At 41.1% G+C, this 20012-nt stretch overlaps 1 protein-coding gene across 2 annotated transcripts in view; it reads right to left on the reverse strand.

Moving 5' to 3' along the window:
* AUTS2 (activator of transcription and developmental regulator AUTS2) overlaps positions 1-20012 on the reverse strand; it is a 947473-nt gene that overhangs the window by 477833 nt on the left and 449628 nt on the right. For both annotated transcript variants that reach the window (XM_065418421.1, XM_065418420.1), the window contains exon 4: positions 15766-15801. In XM_065418421.1, the coding sequence (XP_065274493.1) occupies positions 15766-15801 (36 nt within the window). The remainder of the gene's footprint in view (positions 1-15765; positions 15802-20012) is intronic.

Consider the following 20012-nt stretch of genomic DNA (forward strand, 5'->3'; position numbering starts at 1 on the left):
CAGGCCAGTGGCAGAATCAAGAACAGAACCCAAATCTCCTAAGTACCAGAGCAGTGCTTTATCCTCTAAGCCACGGTCTATTAAGGGTCTTTTGTGGTACTGTAACAGAAAATAAATAACACAAAGTAATTTAACCAGATGTGCTTTGCATTTTACTTCTTACTGAGTACTTATCAGCATTTTGTTACATCCTCAACTAAAATGTCTGCATGATCCACAATGCAAGAGAATAATTGATTCCAGCATACCTGCAAAATCCCACAGGACATAAAAGATGGTTAGTGAAAGTTAAATCCCTTACCTTGGAGAAGCATGATCTTTAAAAGTAGCCTTTTATAAAGAAGCTGATTTTCTAGGACATATCCAAAGTAGCAATTTAGTGCTTTAAATAACCTACATAGCATAAATCATGATAGCATCTTGGAGAAACTGATTAAAATAGGATACAGTTTGATGCCACGGCAAAAAAAAAAGCAATCAAAGCAAAGCTCAGAAATAAATTAATATAAAAAAGTTATTTATTGAAAACAGACGAGAAGTAATTTTGTAAGTCAGTTGTGAAATGCTTAAAAACACTAATTTAATCTATTTTAGATGCATCAGTCATTAGAGCAGATATTTTACTGCTTTCTAGCAAAATGAACATTGTAAACTAAGAGAATTTAACCCCCGCCCCCAGCATATTCATATTCAAGTCCTAAGCACCATGGAAAGTATGGACAGAGAATGCCCTCAGGCAGGACCATCAACCCTTTAAGGGGAGCAATCATTCTCTTCTGACTCCCTCTGGAGTATGCCAGAAAAGGGGATGATAGAAGGCACCTCTTTGGTGGAGCTTACCAACCTTCATCAGATGGAATGCGTCTCCCAAAGCTGAGTCTTTGAAGTGTGGGGGAAAAAAGTGAGGAAGGAAGATAGGGGAATATTGGTGGAATCTCTGCAGGAAACCCAGTTCAAAAGAACGCTTATTTTCCATTACATGAATATGCAACCATAATCAACATAACGTATAGGAACCCATTCCTAGAGGCTTATGGAAAGAACCTGGAAGAATGTTAGGAAACAAGCCTCCCATCAACAAAACAATAGGAATATCAAACCCATAAGTAAAACTACCAGTGTAATTGTCCAAGATGATGAAGAATCAAATGGCAGTTTGTGATGCTGCTCTTTATTTTCCTCCTCTTTTTCTACATGTTGCAACGGGGATGAGCTCCCCCCTTCACCCTTACCTTCCAATATAAAACCAAATGAATGTTTTCAAGTAGTTGGACAAAGAACGAAGACATTACTATTCTTGTTCCAGGCACTTGGACTGCACACAGGAAAAAGAGGACCACATGAAAGGATGCAAGATGGAGAAATCAGTGCAGAAGAAATTCACAGCAAAAGACACAGATGGCCATAGCAAACAGGGAGGAAATGGCTAAGAAATGAATGGCAGAAGTATAAGGAGGACAATGACTGAGGACTAAAGAACTGAGGACATTAAGGAATAAAAAAGTCCTGATTCAACAAGGTACTTAAGTATGTGCCTATGTTTAAGCACATGAGAAGTCCCATTGACTTCACATGATTCAAATGAGTCATGCCCTTGATTAAAATCCTAAAGTAACTGCAACAGTTCAATTCATATCGACTTTCTTAGCATCTTAGAAAAGAATGTAGAGATTGTTAGGACTGACTGCGCTGAAATCTATAATAACATGCTCACTGACTTCATCAGGTTTGGATCCCTTGAACTGGAACCTGAAAAGGAGTTTGGAAAACAAAATCTGGTGATCAGAGGGAACTAAACTGTCCTTCTTACATTAATGATAAGGTTGGTCTTTTCTTTCTTGGTTCTATAAAACATGGGTAGTTTAAGCAATTAGAACAGAACACATCAACTAAAAGGGGGAAATAACCAGCAACCTTTCAGGAACTGCTGAGCAACTGATGGAGTCTAGGAATCAAGGAAGAGGAATAGTAAGTAAAGGGGTAGGTACAGTGGCTCTGTGTAATCCCCCTATCATGCTGAGAGGCTGCTTACCCAGGTGGTGAATACGGTACCATCAGGTACTACCCCCTGTATGGCTGACTCTCAAAGTATGCATGGGGGAAGGTTACTCTTTACTTCAGCTCTGATTTGGAGAGCATTTTTTATTTTTTTTTAAGCAGATTTAAATTTTTAACAGGTTGGGAAGGAGATAGAGAGAGCAGGGACTGAGAAGGATGGCTAAATAAATATTCATAAGCAATGGCCTATAAGAATGGAGAAGAGGTGATTCAAGGGGGCAAGAGGAGGAGCTGGGTAGCAGGAGGGGAAAGGAGAGACCGCTGGTGGAGGAGTAATATTAGTGCTACAACAGGCTCAGCTCAGGAGCGAGAACTCTTACTTTCGCTCCCCCTCTCCCCCTGCTAAGCATTGCCCTTCTCTGAATGGCTTTTGGATTCCCCGCTACAAGGTGCTCTGGGGAAGAGATTGATTTGGCTGAAGTGTGACAGGCACAGGTGGCATTCACCAGCTGCAAGTAATTTAGCTCCTGTTGGCACTGCAGCGGTTCTTGGACTTTTCACAGTTTGTGTTCAGTGGAGAAGAGGGGATAGGGAAAGAGAAAACAAGCATCCCCAGGCTTCACGGCTGGCAACCCCATCAACACTGCAGTACACTCCTTCAGAAGATGCTCGAATATTCATGTGCCAGCATTGGGTTCAGGCTTGCTTATGCGTCCGGTCTTTCCTGTAAAAGTGAATGGCCTTTGATGTCGCTGCCACTTCAAGGTGGAAACAATGCTGCATGCCAGATGTTGACTTTTGGGGGGAGAATGGGTGGAAATTGCCACCAAGTGTAAGTGATTTTTCTGCAGATGGACCTGCAGCAGCACTTTCCCACCTTTTAAAGTGTCTCACAAGCCCATTGATTTCTTTTCTAGCATCTGCCTCGCCAATTTTTCAAGCTCAGATTCTGTGTACTGGACAGAGTTGGGGAGCTGGTGCTGCAGTTGCCGGAAGATTTTTGTTGAACGTGTCAATTCTTGTAATGCCCAAAGGAGAGTTTCCACAGGCAGGGGAAGGAAGAGACTGCAACTGGTTCAATATTATTACACTGGCTTCAGATCTAGGTGTCTGAACTCAGCCATCTCGAGGAGCCTCATGAAAGAAAGAAAAATGCTAAGTACTGGATATGGTCTCGTTCTCCCTTCTGTTTCTTATGGTGCTGTGGTTTTTATAATTTTTTTTTCTAACGGAGAAAAGGACAGAAGTGGAACTTCTAAAAATGGTTCTTCTAAAAGCACTTGGTAAAAAAAAGTTGTGGTATGTGGCTTCAATTCCTCTCCATTCCCTTTCTAGCTCTTTCAATTACTTAGTAAGGAAGTCCTTAAGTGTCACTCGGAAAATCGTTCCTCGAAACTCAATCCATACTCCCTCTCTCTCTGAGGAGCTCAACGGTCCAGCCTTCCGCTTGCAATGCTTCCAACTGGCTCCAGGCGAAAGAGTGATATCGTGACCCCGTTCTGAACACGAACTTTACATCCTGCAACCATTGTGGCTCCCATTTATGCACATGCTACCGCAGTCATAAATATTCCCCGGGCTCATCTTTCATCACAATCCCTTATGGGCACAGACTCATTGGCAATGGTGAGCAAACCTACTATGCAAACAGAGCTAGTACATGATCTTTCAATACGCAAGGTGTCTGCTCGGGCTGCAAAGCTCTCTGCAGTTTCTAACACAAACGGATCAATCCACATTGTGATTTATATTAAACAGTTCTATTATAGTAGCATCCAGAGGCCCACTGGTCTATGCACTGCACAAACATACAGGAAGACCCAGTCCTTGCCTTAAAGAGCCTAATACTACAGATGGTTAAATTTTGTTCCTGGACAAACTGGCTGAATTTCATGACAACTTTTAAATAAATTACTTCCCCTTTATTTGCAAATACAGGTGAATTCATGATTTCCCCCCAATACAATTATCACAATAGCACTCTACACCTATCCCATCACTGGCACTACTTGTTCATCTCTAATTAATACCAAAAGCAAAACAGAAGACGCCCAATATATGCAGTGAGGAAGTCTTCTAGTTCTGCAGCAAATGGTCTGCATTTCTTTGCAATGTTTTCAGGACACATAACAGTAGAACTTCCCAATGGCCACTATTACAGGCGTCACATTGCACAAATCAAAGGCTATTTACTATGATGCAAGATGTCTTGAAACAATAGTGTTAATCTTAACTGAGTAGTTCAGCCACATCTCTGTGGAAGGGGAGTTAGGCACCTGCACGGAGATGAGATAGCAAGAGATGAATAAGTTGAATGCATCTTAACCCCTGGGTGCAGTTAAGAAAACATTTGCTCTGCTTCTTTGTTTTACACATTGGCCATTGTCAAAACAACAGCCTTCAAGAAAACACTTCACTTCTCAGTGGGCTGATAGTAGTAATAACCTAATAATATTTTCCTTACGGACAAAGTACCTCCAAATATTTATAAAGAATCATTACAGCATGCTTCGCAGCATTACAAGCTTTCATCTAATTACTTCCACTGAGACAAACACACGAATCCCCCGTTTCTCCCTCTTCCAAAGCACAGAATCTCAGAGCTCCCAGCCTTCAGAAACCCTCCTCTGATGGACACTTTTTCTTCAGGAAATGACATGGTGACATAGGTAAAAGGTGATTTAGATAGACTGCTGTGTCACAAATTGTCAGGATCTGATTTAGAGACCTTGCCTTTGTCAAGAAAGACAGTTGGGTGTCTGCTTTAAAGAAGTACTGGGAATATTTTCATCAAAGGTCTGAATTGAAAAACAGTGGGAGGTAAATATCTGAGATGTTGCCAAGAAAGACCGCTATATCCGCGCAATTACCATTAACAGGGGACAGCAGTGGTTCAATGAAGTAATTCAATCTGGTGTCCTACATTTTATCAGACTGCAATTTTGAGCTCTGACATAAAAGGCTGAGAAAGAGGATTGAACTCTTTTCTATGCAATTTGGGCTTAATTCTTGCAATCAGGAGATGCTTTTTCCTCCTAAGGTCCAATCCTACCATCCTTCAGCATGAAACAAAGGAGGAATAGACCAATGTTTGCTCCAGCACTAATTTTTGAGAAAGGCACAATTTATTTATTTATTTTAAAGTTTCTTTAATTCTATTTCCTTCCAATCGGTCCAAGGTGTGTTTTAAATCAAGGCAGACAGAAAGATCTCAACGAAGACCCTTCCATAGTGATGCATGGAGATCAGGCAAGCTGCTCACGCAGGTAGTAATAGGAGCTGTGTGCCTAATTTCCACCAAACCAAAATGGCTCCCAACGTAACCCTGGCACAGAATAGTAAGAACAGGGCTTCATTCACTAAGTCACACCAGCAACATGTCCGTATTTGCAGGTTTGGCAGGAAAGTGAGTTTTCTGACCGATGTGGCCTAAATAAATATACTCAACCAAAATAGGAGAGAGCAAGAGAAACAAAATATAGTTAACTAGAAAAAGGCAAAACCAAACCACCAGTTTTGTTCATGTCCCAAAAAATTGTCATACTGCATCTCATGGCTTTGGTTTTGTTCATATAAATACATATCATGTACATACTCTGTACAGCACCACATGCCTCATTAAAGGCTTTTCTACTGTCTTTTCTCCTGGTAGTCCCAGCTAGGGCTGAATTGTTGGTAATATTGACTCTTGGGGTCATCAAATTTGTTCTATGGGTGTCAAATTCATCCCTGTATGGAAGGCCAATGTAATGCTATACACCATTTAAGTGGGGCAAAGGCCTAGTTCTTGTGGCTCTCTGGATAGGGATGAATTTTCACCTCTGGTCCCACCACAGCACTCTATTAGTTCTAATGTCAGAACCTCAGCAGCGCAGATGCAAGGAACCACTCTCAGAAACCCGTCTTAGAAAGACAAAGGCAAATAATTTCCCTGAGACATTTTTATCGATGCACTCTTTGGAATAATACCAAACATTTGCACAGAATAGTGTGCCACTCAGCTATTCTCAAAAATACAGTCCATGTATAAGCTACAGCAAAAAGGATACAGAAACCTGAAAAAATCTCTATGGTTGTTTGTTTAGGGAAAAATATGAAACATGTTTGTTTTGATGCCCTCCCCCTTCCATCACCACAGCAGAGAATCTCCCCTAATTCACATAGGACTGAGAAAAATAAAGTGGTCTAATGCTGCTCTACTCACTTGGGTAGCTAAAAAATCCTCATAGATCTTACATCCTGAGTAAGAAGAGCAGGACGTCACCCCTGGTTTGCGTGTGGCGCAGTTGACAACCTTTTAAAGATGATGTTAAAGAGCCATTAAAACCATGCCTATCATTGAAGTGGTCTCTTCTTGGGGATTACACAGTCCTTTCCTATCCCTGAAATGGTAGTGAGTCGTCCCAAGAGACCTAATACTGCTTTCCACCAAAACATTAAATGCACAATACATACACTGAGCGCTTCTGAGCATTCAGTTTTAATGATTTGAAACTGAGACCCTAGGAGGAGGAAGGCTTTGTATATGACAGCTTAACTGCTTGCAATCAAACTAATTTGCAGCACGATGACCTGAAATGAGTTTAAAAGCACCATAATGTATGTTTAGCAATCAGTGAAGCAATTCTTTATTATTCAGCTTCACGTTTGCAATTTGTGTCACATGTTATAAAAAGGAGGGAGGGGAGAGAAAAAGAAAGAAAACACAAAATAATTCTTTTTGCTTCACAAGAGCTGATGAGCCAAGAATATACTTATTCCAGGCTGATGCAAAATAATAATAAAAAATAAGCTACATTGTAACAGTGAGTTTGACAGACACCTTCTAGAACAACAGCAAATCTCACCCTGTCTGCTGCTTGAATAAACCTTGTCATCTTTAGAAGTGGAAAGTGACAAAAATCATGTTTTATTATGTAACAAAATGAATTTTGATTTCTTTTTAAAAAACAGGTTTGGATAAAGATTGATTAAGAGGCTGGGCAATTCAGGGAAGTTTACTCGGAAGCTCATTGAAAAGGTGAACTAATTATGAGAACAGGAAAGCAATTATGCCCTGCTAAGGTTTTGACAATTACTAATGCATCCCCCTATCCACCACTTGCAACAAATGGGGGAACTCTTTGTTCTCAGGAAGGCCATGGAGTCTAGTTCATCACTTCCCAATCAGTGAGCCATGACCCATTTTTCGGCCACCCTCTAAGTGAGTCAAATGAACACGTGGGGGGGAGGGGAGGGGAGAATTCCAGTGTAGTTCATCGTATCAGTGGGATATGTGATGGTTACATTTGCGAGAAGCGGGGATCTGCCTGTGGAAAACCACTGGTTCAACAGGCCAAAGGTTGATCTGGGAGTCAGGAACTTCTGATTTCTGACCTCAGTTCTGCTTACTTGGATATGTCACTTGAATTCTGTCTCAGTTTTCTTTTAGTTAAGATGTGGACAATATTTGCTTGTCTATTTCATAGAGGGGTTTGTGAGGATAGATGTTCATAAAGTGGCTCATTGAATACAACGTAGTATTTTCATAACAGTAATTCATGGCACAATGGGTTCTATGAAGCCTGAGGTAGCATCTTTGAGAAGGACTGCAACATCATTTCTGTTCATAATAGATCTGAGGGAAGGAGGTTAGCCCGTCTCCTGCTCAAATTTCAACCTGAATAATTCCATTCTGCCTACCTAAATATTCCTCTCATTTCAACCAGATACTTTATACTTCACTTTATACCCCAAAAGAACTGTAGAGTTCTGCTCATGAAAAATAGCAGTTTGTATTCCACTTACAATTGTCATCATTATTAATCGAATTTGGGAAATACAGTTGCCTGCCATTGGTGTCCTGTTTGCTTTGATGGTCACATTATCTCTAATATGCCCCCCCAATTCTTTGAATGAAGCTGTGCTGGGGACAACACTGAAGTTTACAAGAATTAAAATTAAGTGACCCGGGGAAGACGTTATTGCATGTTATGTCTATTTGGTAATGGCGCTGTATCACTTATACCACCTGTTTCAAGTGCACTGCATTTTCAGTGGCTTCTGGAAAATAAAAGGCAACATCTAAAAGATTTCAAATAAATAAAAACGGTCACAACTATCTGCTCCATTCTAAATTTGCTGCATTGCTATTTGCAAACTCTAAGGCCAGGTCTACACTACCGCGGTAGTTCGACGGCTGGCAATCGAAGTTCCGGGTTCGATTTATCGCGTCTGGTCTGGACGCGATAAATCGATCCCGGAAGCGCTTGCCGTCGACTGCGGTACTCCAGCTCGGCGAGAGGAGTACCGTGGAGTCGACGGGGAGCCTGCCTGCCGCGTGTGGACCGCGTCTGAACCGCGGTAAGTTCGAACTAAGGTATGTCGACTTCAGCTACGTTATTCACGTAGCTGAAGTTGCGTACCTTAGTTCGAATTTGGGGGTTAGTGTAGACCAGGCCTAACAGAAAACCATCATCCTCAGAGAGATTTCTATTGGGAAACTTGTTCATTATTCTTGCATCTGAAAATATAACTAGAAGATTTACAATGTAGGGTTGTTAGCTTTTTCTTCTGTACAGAATGGTGTACTAGATCCCAGAACAGGCCGGTGCGGAAGGACCCAAAACAAATTAACAAAAGATTATGTCATTTGAAGAAGGCCTTAGGGAAGAAGTCTCTGCAAAAGTTCATAAGGCCCCTACCTCAGAGCCATGCTTCTAAACTCTCAAATTGAGTCAGCAAAACAAAGTCTCTGGACCCTGGTCCAGCTAGTAACCTGAGAGAGAAAGAAACTGCAACACGTGGCTGCCCACCTATAATGAAATCCGTTCATTCCCCTATTCAGTTTCCTCCTCCTGTTTATACAGGCCAGCCCCAGGGCAGAGTAGGGAGCTTCCTTGATTACCGCCAGGCGATTTTGGTTGTGAGCTCTCAGATGTCTCTTAAAGGAATAGTATATTCCTTCCCAAATGGGCACACAGTGATTTAAAATAGGGCTGAAATGCAGTACAGTACATACCCTTTGAAATGATACCAAGCTAATTACTGTGAGAAAGTTGGAGATTATTCATTAGCCTGCTAAGTAAGTTAGGATTTGTTAAGAATGATTTACAGTGCCGAACACCGGGTAACAGGAGTTGTCTTTTCAAATGTGTTTGTAGAAGACATCATGACAGTTTATTGACTGTGGTGCATCTAAACAGCCAGTCGCTTGGATGCTTTTGTAAAAATCCATTGTATTTTCAAATGGACAAACCTTTTTATGTAAGCAAAACATCTAAACATTTGGCTTCTCAAGTCAAGGACTGCAGATAACAGTTAAGTGTCTCGAGCTAGCTGCAACACCAATAACTTCTGTTTACTGACATCACTGACTACAAGGAAAATGTGACACTCAGCATTAAAAGAGTACATTCCTTCCATAACAAACCCTGGTTGCATTTTTTAACTTGTTTCAAATGATATTTTGGGTATCCAAGCCACACGTTTCCTACCCTATTGAAATTAAGTGCCTTATTTACACTCCTAGGCCAGGTCTACACTACCGTGGTAGTTCGACGGCTGGCAAATAAAAGGCAACATCTAAAAGATTTCAAATAAATAAAAACGGTCACAACTATCTGCTCCATTCTAAATTTGCTGCATTGCTATTTGCAAACTCTAAGGCCAGGTCTACACTACCGCGGTAGTTCGACGGCTGGCAATCGAAGTTCCGGGTTCGATTTATCGCGTCTGGTCTGGACGCGATAAATCGATCCCGGAAGCGCTCGCCGTCGACTGCGGTACTCCAGCTCGGCGAGAGGAGTACCGCGGAGTCGACGGGGAGCCTGCCTGCCGCGTGTGGACCGCGTCTGAACCGCGGTAAGTTCGAACTAAGGTATGTCGACTTCAGCTACGTTATTCACGTAGCTGAAGTTGCGTACCTTAGTTCGAATTTGGGGGTTAGTGTAGACCAGGCCCTAGAGTAGTGTCCTTAACACTCTCCAGTTAGTTTATGAAACCTGACCATCACAAGGAATGAAATAGAAGTAAAGGCTCTACTTCAGTGGCTCTCAACCTTTCCAGACTACTGTACCCCTTTCAGGAGTCTGATCTGTCTTGCGTACCCCAAAGCTTCACCCCATTTAAGTATTTGCTTACAAAATCAGACAAAAAATACAGACGTGTCACAGCGCACTATTACTGAAAAATTGCTTACTTCCTTATTTCTATCATATAATTATAAAATAAATCAATTGGAATATAAATATTATACTTACATTTCAGTATATAGTATATAAAACAATATAAACAAGATATTGTCTGTATGAAATTTTAGTTTGTACTGACTTATGTAGCCTGTTTTAAAACTAGGCAAATATCTAGATGAGTTGATGTACCCCCTGCAAGACCTCTGCGTACCTCCAGAGGTACACATACCTCTAGCTGAGGACCGCTGCTCTACTTAAGATTGTTCAGATTAAAATACACAGTCAATGGAGGAAAAAATATTGGTTACACGTTGTGTCTAAAACAGGAGTGTACAAACTTGGAATACACTTTAGTGTACCCATGACCACATTAGGGTTGCCGGCCCTTCAGGATTGTCCTGGAGTCTCCAGGAATTAAAGATGGTCATGTAATGAAACCTCCAGGAATATGTCCAACCAAAATTGGCAACCCTAGTCCACATTCCTCCTCTAGCCTATGACTTGGCATGCATTCCTGCAATGCATGGAAATGTAGGTGAGATTCATTCCTTTTAGCCAGTTGCATGGATGCTTCTGTGGTCACTACCCTACGTGGTTGGTTGTTCACTTGCTCTTCATGGGATGGATTTCTGGAGCACTGTGCGAGAAAATGAAACATTGTACAACATGGTGTCCCAGTGGCACGTCGTAATTATGCAAACATCTGCTGAACTGAGTTACCAGCCTCGGGGCAAATCAGAGATTTTTTTTTCTTTAAATTGGGGGGCGGGAGGGAGAGAAACACATTTTTTCTTGAGTAGAGAACAAAGGTCAAAGCCAGCCAGCCACTTTTTCTTTTATTTTTTCCTTTTTATTTTAAAATGCCTCAGTTGTTTTCCATGATAGTTCCCTTGCTCTCCATGCCCCGCACTCAAAAAAGTGACTTTGGCTACCAGCCAGTATCCAACCTCAAACCCCACCAACCATTGTGTGTATGGAGAAAAACTGAAATCCTAACAGAAAATAAACCAAAACATACATACATAAATAAATAAAAATAAGACAAACCCTGAGTATCAAATCACAAATATGCTACAAACCACTTCAATAAGAGAAAGGACAAACTATGTTCATCAGGAACTAACACAAGCTGATGAATCAGGTAATTTCTAACAATTTTGGGATATGTTTTGTTCTTTAGGAACTATTCAATAATTTAGATTCTGATGTCTATTTTATTTTCTTACAAACAACCAAACCTGCTCCAATTCTCTAATGTGGGTTTGGTTTCATGTGACTTCTGATGCTAAAATGGCAGAACTCAACCTGCCAAAATCATTTATTGTACTCAAATGAGAGAAAAACGTAAGGCTGTTATTTAAATCCCAATTATGCACGTCTCAATCTCTGATATAGAAATCAGGGACACTTAGAGGGGGTTAAAAAAAAAATCTCACATACTCTAACTGGTTTTGAAATCTAAAAAGGTTTTGAGAAGAAATTGCAAATGATGATGGCCCTGACTTATTTTATAAAAATGGGTTTGTGTTCCTGGGGCATGGTATCAGCTTCAGAGTATTCCCCTAAACAAGCAGTGTTACCAGCAAGGTTCTATGGATAACAAAGAGAGCAAACAGCCATTTTTGCTATACTGCATGTTGCACACACAAGCATGAGAGATATAGGAACCACCAAATCAGAACATACGCCCATATTCATGCTTTACAAGACACACTTGATCTTGATGTGTATACGAACAATGTTAGCATTTTGTACCACGGAAGTGCTAAGAAACACTAGGCCAAACACATAGTCATAAACACACTATTTATTCAGGCAAAACTCCCAGTGACCTCAGTGAAGAATGGATTTGCCTCATTGCTACCATATTACATAGGGACTACACAGAGAATAACGCAGATAGAATTTTGGCTGTTTACTAGACGACATATTGTTCAGCTGAAAACATTCAGAATGGAAAAGAAGAATGCTCTTCTTGCTGGTAACGAAAAGGCAGACTAGTCCAATATACATTTCAAACATTCAATTTACGACACACGAGGTAATACCTTCCATTGGACCAACATCTGTTGGTGAGAGAGAAAAGCTTTCGAGCTACCCAGAATTCTTCTGAACTGAAGAAAAGCTCTGGGCAGCTCGAAAGCTTGTCTCTCTCACCAACAGAAGTTGGTCCAATCAAAGATATTACCTAAGCCACCTTGCCTCTCTAATATCCTGGGACCGACACGGTTACAACTACATGACATTTTACATGTCAACAGTATTAGGATATAGATTGCAAATAATCTACAACTCTAATTATAGGGAGAATAGTAGCTCCTGTGTGAGTGTGCATGTGATGAATGAGCACATATATTAAGGGTAAGCATTCACCAAAGTTCCCAAAAGGTGAAACTGCTCTGGGGTTTTCCTTTCCTATTTTGTCTAGTTTAAGCATTCATTACAATAGGTTTGATCTAAAAACTATATTTGCATATGTTCTCATCTATGAACTTCCATTTAAACCTGGTGCGTTTTAATCACTTTAAAAAGCAACAGAACTAAATGGAGATGAAGGATCCTCGCTACTCAAAGCCAAGGAGTGACTGACAAGGAGGCACACGTCATGGAGCACCCAGACTTTCAAAAAGGGAGCTCAAGGAGGACAGAAAAGATAGCAACGCTTCGTAACTGTGGGCATGCCCGTTATGTCATTTGAATTGCCTGTCGATTTCACGACAGATGCATCAGTCAACACCTCAGCTTGCTTTCCTAGAAAGGGTGTGGACAGAGTGCCTGGTACACAGGGAGGGTGACTTTCCTCAGCAATGAAAACAAAAGGATGCCTGTTGGTTGAAGGGGTACTATTGTCAAATCTTACTGAAGAGGAAGGGGGAGGTAGAAATAGCAACGGGGCCAGATGATTAAAATACTGAGCTAGAGAGGAAGAAAAAATTAATTAATTCTTAATTTACCAGCAAATCTTTGCTGCTTTATCCATACCTCAAAGCTCACTCAGTTCTGTACGAGATCTGCTTCCATCTGGCTTTCCAAGTTAGGCGTCAGAACTGGGTATATGATGAAGCTAAAACCATCAGCCCATTTTCACTTACCTGATATAGATGTTTCTTCTGGTGTGTCATGGGGCTTTCTGTAACATTGTAGTACAACGTATACCAAACCACAATGTTTCTGAAGGTAAAGGGCCTTTATTATTGACTGAACTCAAAGCCCATGTTGTTTTAATTGAGACTCTGCTCTAAGAGCCATGGTTCTGAGAGTCTGGATTCAAGCTAAAGCAATAAGACAACCAGGCTCTTGCTGGTTAAAGGCTTTGTAAAAACATCAATTCAAGTTCATATTCTTTTGCATTTTGATAATACAATAATTGCATTTATCAGAAACACATGGTGAGCGGAGCATTTCGGAGCATTTTTCTCATTGTCTGGTACTGCCGAACACATCTGGGTTATATTTGCCCCATGTAAGTTAATAATGTTATGGGCTTTTTAAAAACAAAATTAGCAAGATAATCCTAAAAACAACTCTTTCCAAAATAAAGGGGGGTGGGGAACCTTCAAGTTTCATCCAAAATTGTTTAAGTGTAAAAATTACTTTACCAGGATAGCTACACGACAGCATTAACTATTGGTGGTATAGGAAGAAAAAGCAAAATATCACTGAGACTATACACAGTTAAGCACAACACACTAGTGAAACTTAAGCGGTTTGGCCCCCACCCCAAGCCCATCTCAAACAACAGTATTAAAAATGCGAATGCGTTGGCACTAGAAGAACTCAAAACCTCTTCTTGTTGTTGCTTTTTGTCACTCTTAACTTTGGAGAATTGGAAACTTTAAAGCTTTTGGATGAAGCACAGGGGATACTGACACCCTCCAGATTTTCACTGTAGTGGACCAACCCACATACAGTATGGTGTAAAAGGATAGCAGATGGCTTTTCTTCTGTTCGCTCTGCTTCCTAAATATTAAGCTGAACGTGTGCTCTCACATCCATGCATATTCAGCTCCCACCATAAGGAGACAAGGCTTTAAAAATTAACAAATCTCTTGTTCTCAGACTGTATCTAACCCAGTCCAGGGCATATCTGTACTCTTCTTCATCAGAGGTAAAAAATAAGTGTCCAGTCACAAAGGATGGCACTTCCACTAGACTATGGAAAGATACTCAAGTTTTAGCCTTTATACAAGATAATTCTTAAGATGTTGCAGAGATTCCTTCCCGCCCTCCCCCCCCCCGCCACCAAATATGCATGATACATAATGGGGAAGGGAGTGGCTAAAGGAATGAAACAGCTTTTGTTGTTTCTTCTCATCTTAAAGCAATTTGGATTTTGCTACAGTAATGGGAACTACCACCAACCTTCTTCAACTGATAATACTCTCTTCATACCTTTCCACTGGCAGAAGTGTTAACATTCACTTTAGGCTGAAGTCCGACTTAAATCCAGCAGGACAGGGCAAGCCTCCAAATGCGAAGCAATTTTTGTGCTTGCATTTTACCCTTTACATGTGAGGTCATTTGTTATCCAGTTTAGTCTCGTATCTTTCTATGTAGGATCACAGACCCTACACTAAGTAACTAATTTCACCATGTACTAATGAAAGAACATTGCACTCTGGGAATCTGGACAGAAATACTTTAAAGTTTCTTCATCATGGACTGTGTACAGTTTTCTTTTCCCCTGTGTTTGATGAAAAGATGGGAGCAGCTTCTGATTACACTATTAACTATACACAGCACTCGCTGTGGGAAAAGTCTAATTGCATTTTACCCACCTGTTTTCAGAAATATGTAATGATCTATTTCCTCTACAGATATTAGAAAGGCAGAAATACACCCTGCTTGGGGAATATACCGTAAATTACACTGAAAAGAGGAGTAACCACGTTCAATATAAAAATACTGGAGAAAGATAAACTGTCCACTGGATTCAATGGTGATAGAATAAGTCTTAACAGTAAACAAAATAAAAATCACACTTTCTGTGATAATAGATAAGATTGATCAATCAATCTTGGGCCTCATTCTCTTCTCATATTAATGTAAAAGTAGCATAATTCTACTGGAGTCAAAGGAGTGCCACCAGTGTCTTGCTAAAACGTATACTCTAGTTTAATCACTAGTTATGGGTCTTTGTGTAGAAATCACTGCTTGACATTCAGTTGCTTATATGATGCGGGGGGGGGGGGGTCAAAGTAGAAATAGATCATCATAATGGGTCCATCTGGGTTTAGAATCTGTGAATCTATAAAAAACATTGGAATCAAGACCCTTGAATCTCATATCACAACTATGTAAACTGAGGCATAGGATTGGTGTTTCATACTGCTTGTTACTATCAGACAAATTAAATATAGTGGTAATTTATATGTTAATTAACCTGACAAGGTCAATTCATAAAACCATTGTCCAGCAGGTCTGGAATTCAAGCTATAATTGATTACCTACAATAGGAATGGAAGATGATCAGTAAACCTATCAGGCAGACTAAGGTTGGTTATTTATGCTTGTTTCACTATAATAAAGAGCTCTCTTTTCAGGAGTAATGCTAAGCTGTTCAGAGGCACATGTGTTGAAGTTGAGATACACTTACAAAGTAGCCTGTTCCCAAGCTGGAAGGAGCTGAGCTCTGCAATAAAACACAAAGACAAAATGGAAAAAGTCAGTGATGGTTTTTAACACGTTCCAATCCACATAGCTCATTACCAGCCCTTTCCAAGCTTTTCATCACTACATCACAGCATCAATGTGCTGCCCCTTGTCATCTGCTACTGAAACAAACATGGTGATGCTTAATTTTTCCCTTTACATCTCTCAACGACTCTGAGATGGTAACGTGCTATTTACTGAATTCCAAGCTTCCGCGGTGGACGTAATTGCCAATTTATTTGACAGGCAGCTGGGTAATGAATTAATGATGGCATTTCGCCCTGCAATGAGACTAAACAGACACTCATCAACCAGCCTCCCTGACATTCAATGCCCTGGACTCCAGCTACTCAGCTTTGTGGCCACAAAGGGGCAGGTGGGAGGAGGAAAAAAGATACCATAGACTGACTTCAAAATAAAAAGCCCGGTGGATTTGGATGACTTTTTCAGTGTATGACCTGTTTGCCAATTTATTCACGAAAGGCCCCAGTTAGTGCACACACTGCTTTTCTAAAATGAGACATTTTGTAAACATAATTAGAAGACTGAAATGTAAAGAACACGTGAGCATAGAGAAGCAGCTACAGTCAATGTCCCATTTCCCAGACATATTGTCATGAGAATTTCCAATTTAGACTTCCATGTTTTTGACAACCCAAGGATTTTAGAAGAAAAATAAACAAACCAAAGAACAATTCCCACAGCATGAAAGAGGAATACTCTTTCATACCTCTAAAATAATAAACAACAAAGGAATCAGGTTTAAAATTTGTATAAAATAGTGTCATAAAATTCTGGTTTAAGGTGGGGCGTGATTGTAATCTCTATAGTCACAGGAATTAGGGAGATAGGGAGACCTAAGCACTTCAGTCACAATCCAGCTCACCCTCTGAGCCACATATGACAATCTTCAGAAGTTGGAGAGCCGGGCACACCTGGCAGGACTCAGGGCTTCAGCCCCGCTCCCCGTCAGGTGCGCCCTGCAGGGCTGTAGCCATGAGACCCTCCTGCCCATGGGGCAGAAGCCCCTATCCCACCACTCCGATGCAAGACAGAGGTCCCGAGCTCCCCCCACCAGTCTGGAAGGTAGAGAATGGGGAGAGGGGGCACCGAAGCAGCACTTGAACTGTAAAAGAGCTGCATGTGGCTCATGAGCCACAGTTTGGCCACCCCTGATCTATTACATTATAGCACACATTGTCCAATTGCTGACAGGCCCAGCCGGAAAGGTTTCAAACCAGACTGGACAACACACAAGGAAATATGATATAGAGAACTGTCCTTTCCTGGCCAGGGAGATGGAAAAGACGACCTTGGGTCATCAATGCTATCTCTAGCTTGTACAGCTTGATCAATCCTGCTGTTCCCTGGCAGTCTCACTTGCAATAATATGCCATAAGGAGCACTGGAAATAGCATGGACAACACCAACCAAACTTAACAAGCTCAGAGAAAACATATAGTGTTTGCAACACCATAACCCTCTATTTCAAAGGCGGCTGCAGGGAGCCCTAACAGGAAGTCCTCTCCATGCTAGGACTCAGTCTTACTGTAAGTATAACTTTTGATCACTGCAGCACACCAATGAGAGAGAAATTAATGCCTGATGAGGCCTATGCTGTACCAATTTCCAGTGATTTCATTGGAGCTGGATTGTGTCAACAAACTGCAGAGTCACAGCGATGTTCGTTGTGAATAATTCAGTGTACTACTGAGAGTTCATCAATTAAGGAACCAAATAAAGAGGCTTGAAGTGGTTCTCTCCAGTGCCATTAATTCTTAGAAACATGGTTACCTGAGACATCTTTCCCTTTGACCATATCCTGAAGGGCACCTGTATTCTGACATCATCCACCTTCTAGGGGTTCTACTATGACTTCTTAGGTGAACAAATGACTGAACCTGGGCTGGGCTGTAAAGGTTTGCAGTTGACCCCCCTTACTGCTCTCCTTCGGCTCATCCATCCCCACTGCTGAAAGATTACAGTTGATGTGGCTTGATCAGAATTTTTTTTGTTTTCAACAGTCGGACTCCATTATCTAATCCTCCTTTATTTTTTCCTTTTAAAGGCTGTCATTTGCTCTGGGTTTTAGCATTTTATTTTATTATTGTCTATTTTATGCTATATAAACCTTACGACTTTACTGCAAAGTACCATAGGTGTACCATCATCATCATTAGGCTGCTATAATTCAGGTGACAATGATTTCCATTCTAATTCCATTCTCTGACACTTGCAACTTTATAAAACGTGCACCTTCCAGGATGAAATTGTCCAAGACTGGATTTTGCCCAAATGTGTGGGAGGAGGTGGGGGGGAGGGGGGTTAGTGAAAATTTCAGCAAAAATGGCTCAGATTTTAAGTACAAAAAGAGTAAGCTAACATTTATTTACCATAATATAATTCCTGTGACCTCTTCCATGAAAAGCTCCAGTGCTATAAAGGCTATGGGTAGAAAGTTGAAATTTAGCAATGAAATGGCCTTAATGGAAGAGAAATGCTTTTCGGAATTCCGGGGAAATTTGGTTTTGATTTGACTGAATTATGACCCTTTGAACATTGCAAGCCAGATATGGACAGTACGTTTTGCACAGGGATTTTGTTCATCGTGACAAGCATGTGGCTAAGAAAGCCTGCCAGTCTAGCTTAGCTGTGTTGTGTACTGGCAGAGCATACAGGCTGAAGCAAGGACCATGTAAGCAGAAAGCTTCTGACCTTTTTGACATCTCTCAATAGCTAAATGATCGCGCTACCCTGTCCCCAGCCTTGGTACAAACCATTGAATGCAGGCAGCATCTTTACATGCCCCATGCGGAGTCATGATCCTGCACTGGTTGGCATTACTTCTCCTACATTTAGAGTGCCTATATTAGATAAAATGGTTTCGTGTTTCACCCGGTACAAAATACCACATTGATACATACCATTCGATCGTCACACAACGATCAGGAGAAGCCTGCGTCAGAAGCCCATGAGCAAAATCTGAGTAACAGGTCTTGCAGAGGCTCTCGTTTAAAATAAATCGTTTCATTTTTATTTATTTATTTATTTTAAGAAAAGAACTTTGGGGCCAGGAGCAAAGTAGTAGTAATGCTCTTGGAAGTATCAGCTTATTGTGTACCAAAGAAAATTGCATCCTTCAGGTCTTGGAAGGCACAGTTATACCCATTTTGCATATATATTGTGCATTACTTGGGGAGCCGGGTGGGGAGAAGGGCTGTGTTGTACATATTTGTTCTGGCTATTGTTTATGCAGGTCTGACTGAATGAAGGAACAGTGGGTATCATTTCAATTTCTGATGTCAACATCAAATTACTTATTTAATTTCATGCCTGGCGAAGCATTGTATAGCTACACGCAGAATCATTTCACTTCATTTGTTATGCTGTGTTTTCTCGGCGATTGGCTTGCCTTCCAACTGACAGCTTTAATTACGACATGAATTTGATTGCACTGCCAAATTAACATAATGCAACAAAGCATTTAAGCGCCTAGCCTCAGACAAAAAAAGAAAGACAGCATGCAGCCCATCAGCTTCTTGTGCGCCCACCCGTGTGTGCACATACACACACACAAATTGGTATTATTCCAATTTGGATACCTCCAAGAAAACAAAATATTCTGAAGGAGAGGAAATGCTAGGAGTTAAACAGTCGAGAACTCAAAGGCTAACCCTCATTCTGGATTTTTTGGACTGAACATTATTGTAGAAGAAGCTGGAGGCAGAGAAGTGCAAATGTCCTAGTATCTGAAGCTGAAACTGATGCGGAGGGTGAGGGGCGGGTGATAACATGCTGACTTTGTTGGGGCCTGGTTCCTTCAATCTTTAATGAGACGTCAGCATATCTCCCTGAGTAGCACTGAGGCTTGTCTCCCTTCACTCGGTAGCCAGCATAATCTCCTCTCTGGCTTTGGGTACCCAATGCACTTGGAAACACAGCCAGAAAGCACAAGAAACTGAGGCACTCAAGAGAGAAGCTATGTGCTTTTCCGGGATCCTGAGATGAGATCTGCGGAAGCAGAGGAGGCACAGTGTGTGCAGAGTGTTGAAGGGGTTGGGAAAAAGATGGAACAGGGTGTTTATTTTTTCCTGGCCCAGATGTTTCTCATCCGGTTATCAAACTGGAGTTCTAAACATTGTGATTTTGATGCCATTGGTGAGTCATTACTCCTCATAATGATCATCTCCT

This window comes from Emys orbicularis, chromosome 17, assembly GCF_028017835.1.
Source record: "Emys orbicularis isolate rEmyOrb1 chromosome 17, rEmyOrb1.hap1, whole genome shotgun sequence".
NCBI lineage: Eukaryota > Metazoa > Chordata > Testudines > Emydidae > Emys > Emys orbicularis.